The sequence below is a fragment of the Branchiostoma floridae genome, chromosome 5, assembly GCF_000003815.2.
Source record: "Branchiostoma floridae strain S238N-H82 chromosome 5, Bfl_VNyyK, whole genome shotgun sequence".
Lineage (NCBI taxonomy): Eukaryota > Metazoa > Chordata > Leptocardii > Amphioxiformes > Branchiostomatidae > Branchiostoma > Branchiostoma floridae.
Window position 1 is genome coordinate 1,810,593 of NC_049983.1, and position 1,696 is coordinate 1,812,288.

At 41.2% G+C, this 1,696-nt stretch overlaps 1 protein-coding gene across 1 annotated transcript in view; it reads left to right on the top strand.

Annotated features, from left to right (window-relative positions):
- The window catches only part of LOC118415487 (phosphotriesterase-related protein-like), a 10,060-nt gene extending 8,890 nt beyond the window's left edge, over window positions 1–1,170 (top strand). Inside the window, exons 7-8 of the mRNA XM_035820146.1 lie at window positions 5–219; window positions 979–1,170. Coding sequence (XP_035676039.1) covers window positions 5–219; window positions 979–1,152 — 389 coding nt within the window. The 3' untranslated portion in view covers window positions 1,153–1,170. The remainder of the gene's footprint in view (window positions 1–4; window positions 220–978) is intronic.
- Window positions 1,171–1,696: the final 526 nt, after the last annotated feature.

The window sequence follows — 1,696 nt, forward strand, 5'->3', positions numbered from 1 at the left end:
CGCGGATCTGTCCCGTGTGTGATCAGCCACGTGGATCGGGGGATCCTCACGGTACCTGACATGATCTCCCTGGCCCGGCAGGGCTGCGTGCTGGAGTTTGACCAGTTTGGCTGGGGCTGTTCCTTCACACACGCTCTACAACACGGCATCGACTATCCCAGCGACTTCGTACGCTGTCAGATGATCCGAGAGCTACGGGATGCTGGCTTCATCAAACAGGTATGGGCATGTCATCATCATCATCTTTGGTACTGCTGAGCCCGCTGAAAGCGGATTATTAGCAGCTGCGCAAACAGAGGGACGAATGGGGAAAGACGTAGACATGTGCAAAAGGACGGGACAAGTGAAGTTTAGAGTTGTTATTTACACCTATTTACATATGTACAAAGAACAGGGGCCAGCTCAATGCAGCGGAGCCCGTCCCAGCTCAGCTTTGAACATGTAAGTTCACTTGTGTTGGAATTCAAGAAGTAATTCTGAATCGAAGTTGAGCTTCAATTTCCAGCACAAAAATGGCACTTTCCGAAATTTTCAATTGTCTAACAGTCTTGTCAAGGATTGAGAAATCTACCGCTTTTATGACGTTCTGTAGATAGAACACGTGATTCATTTCCTCTACGACCTTTGAAAAGGCCATGGAAATACAAACAATGTATCTTTAACTTTGTCTTCAGCTTGATTTTGCCTTACCTTTGTTTTCTTTGGAATCCAAATTGTCTTCTGTCTGAATTCTCTATCAACGTTCCCTATTGGACAACTGAAATTGTCTTCATTCATAGTTAGAATATAAAAGACCTGTTTCTTCCAGATCTCTTTAGTGTCACTGACGAAGGATAGTGGATTCTATCCGAAACGTCTGACCGTTTCCAAAACCATATCCAATTGCTTGAGTAACTACTTTTTCGTGTATGGATGTCTAACCTACCTGGATGTCTAACCTACATCGACGTATCTTTAACTTTACCTTTTATCCTCCAGGTTGTGCTGTCCCATGACATTGCTTTCAAGTCTCGGCTGACCCAGTACGGAGGGGAGGGGTACAGCTACCTGCTGAAGAACATCGTGCCGTACATGCTGCAGAGAGGGCTGACCGAGCAGGACATAGACACAATGATGGTTCAGAACCCCACACGTTTACTGACTATTGTCTAAAACACATCATTTATAACGTATGTACGTTGGCTAATATTAGACATTCAGGTACTGAGAAATGCCGAATGTCAGTTTCTCAACCAACTGGATATGATTTTAAAACGGTCAGGCGTTTCAAATATCATCCACTATCATTTGTCAGTGACAACGAGTAGACGATTGCGATCAGCAGATTTTATACTGCAACAAGAGTTGGGCGACCTCATACCTCCATGTAATATTTAGAGCTTTTGTAAATTTTTATGCAAATGACTTGCAGATTTAAATAATTTATGAATGGAAATGTTCATCATTGACAAACGTAGACATGTCAAGAATAAAATTCCCATCATCAATCAGTAAGTGGTTTTGCAGTTTCTGTATATAATATGCAAATCAGTTCCTCATTTGCATATTTGGTATCTGCTTATGTTACACTTATCATAAATTACATGTGTTACATTTAATGCAATCGTTTTCGAAAATAATATAATTATACATTTTCCTCATTAATTATGCAAATTAGGCCCTCATTTGCATAAAATGTATATCGTTATAACATCCT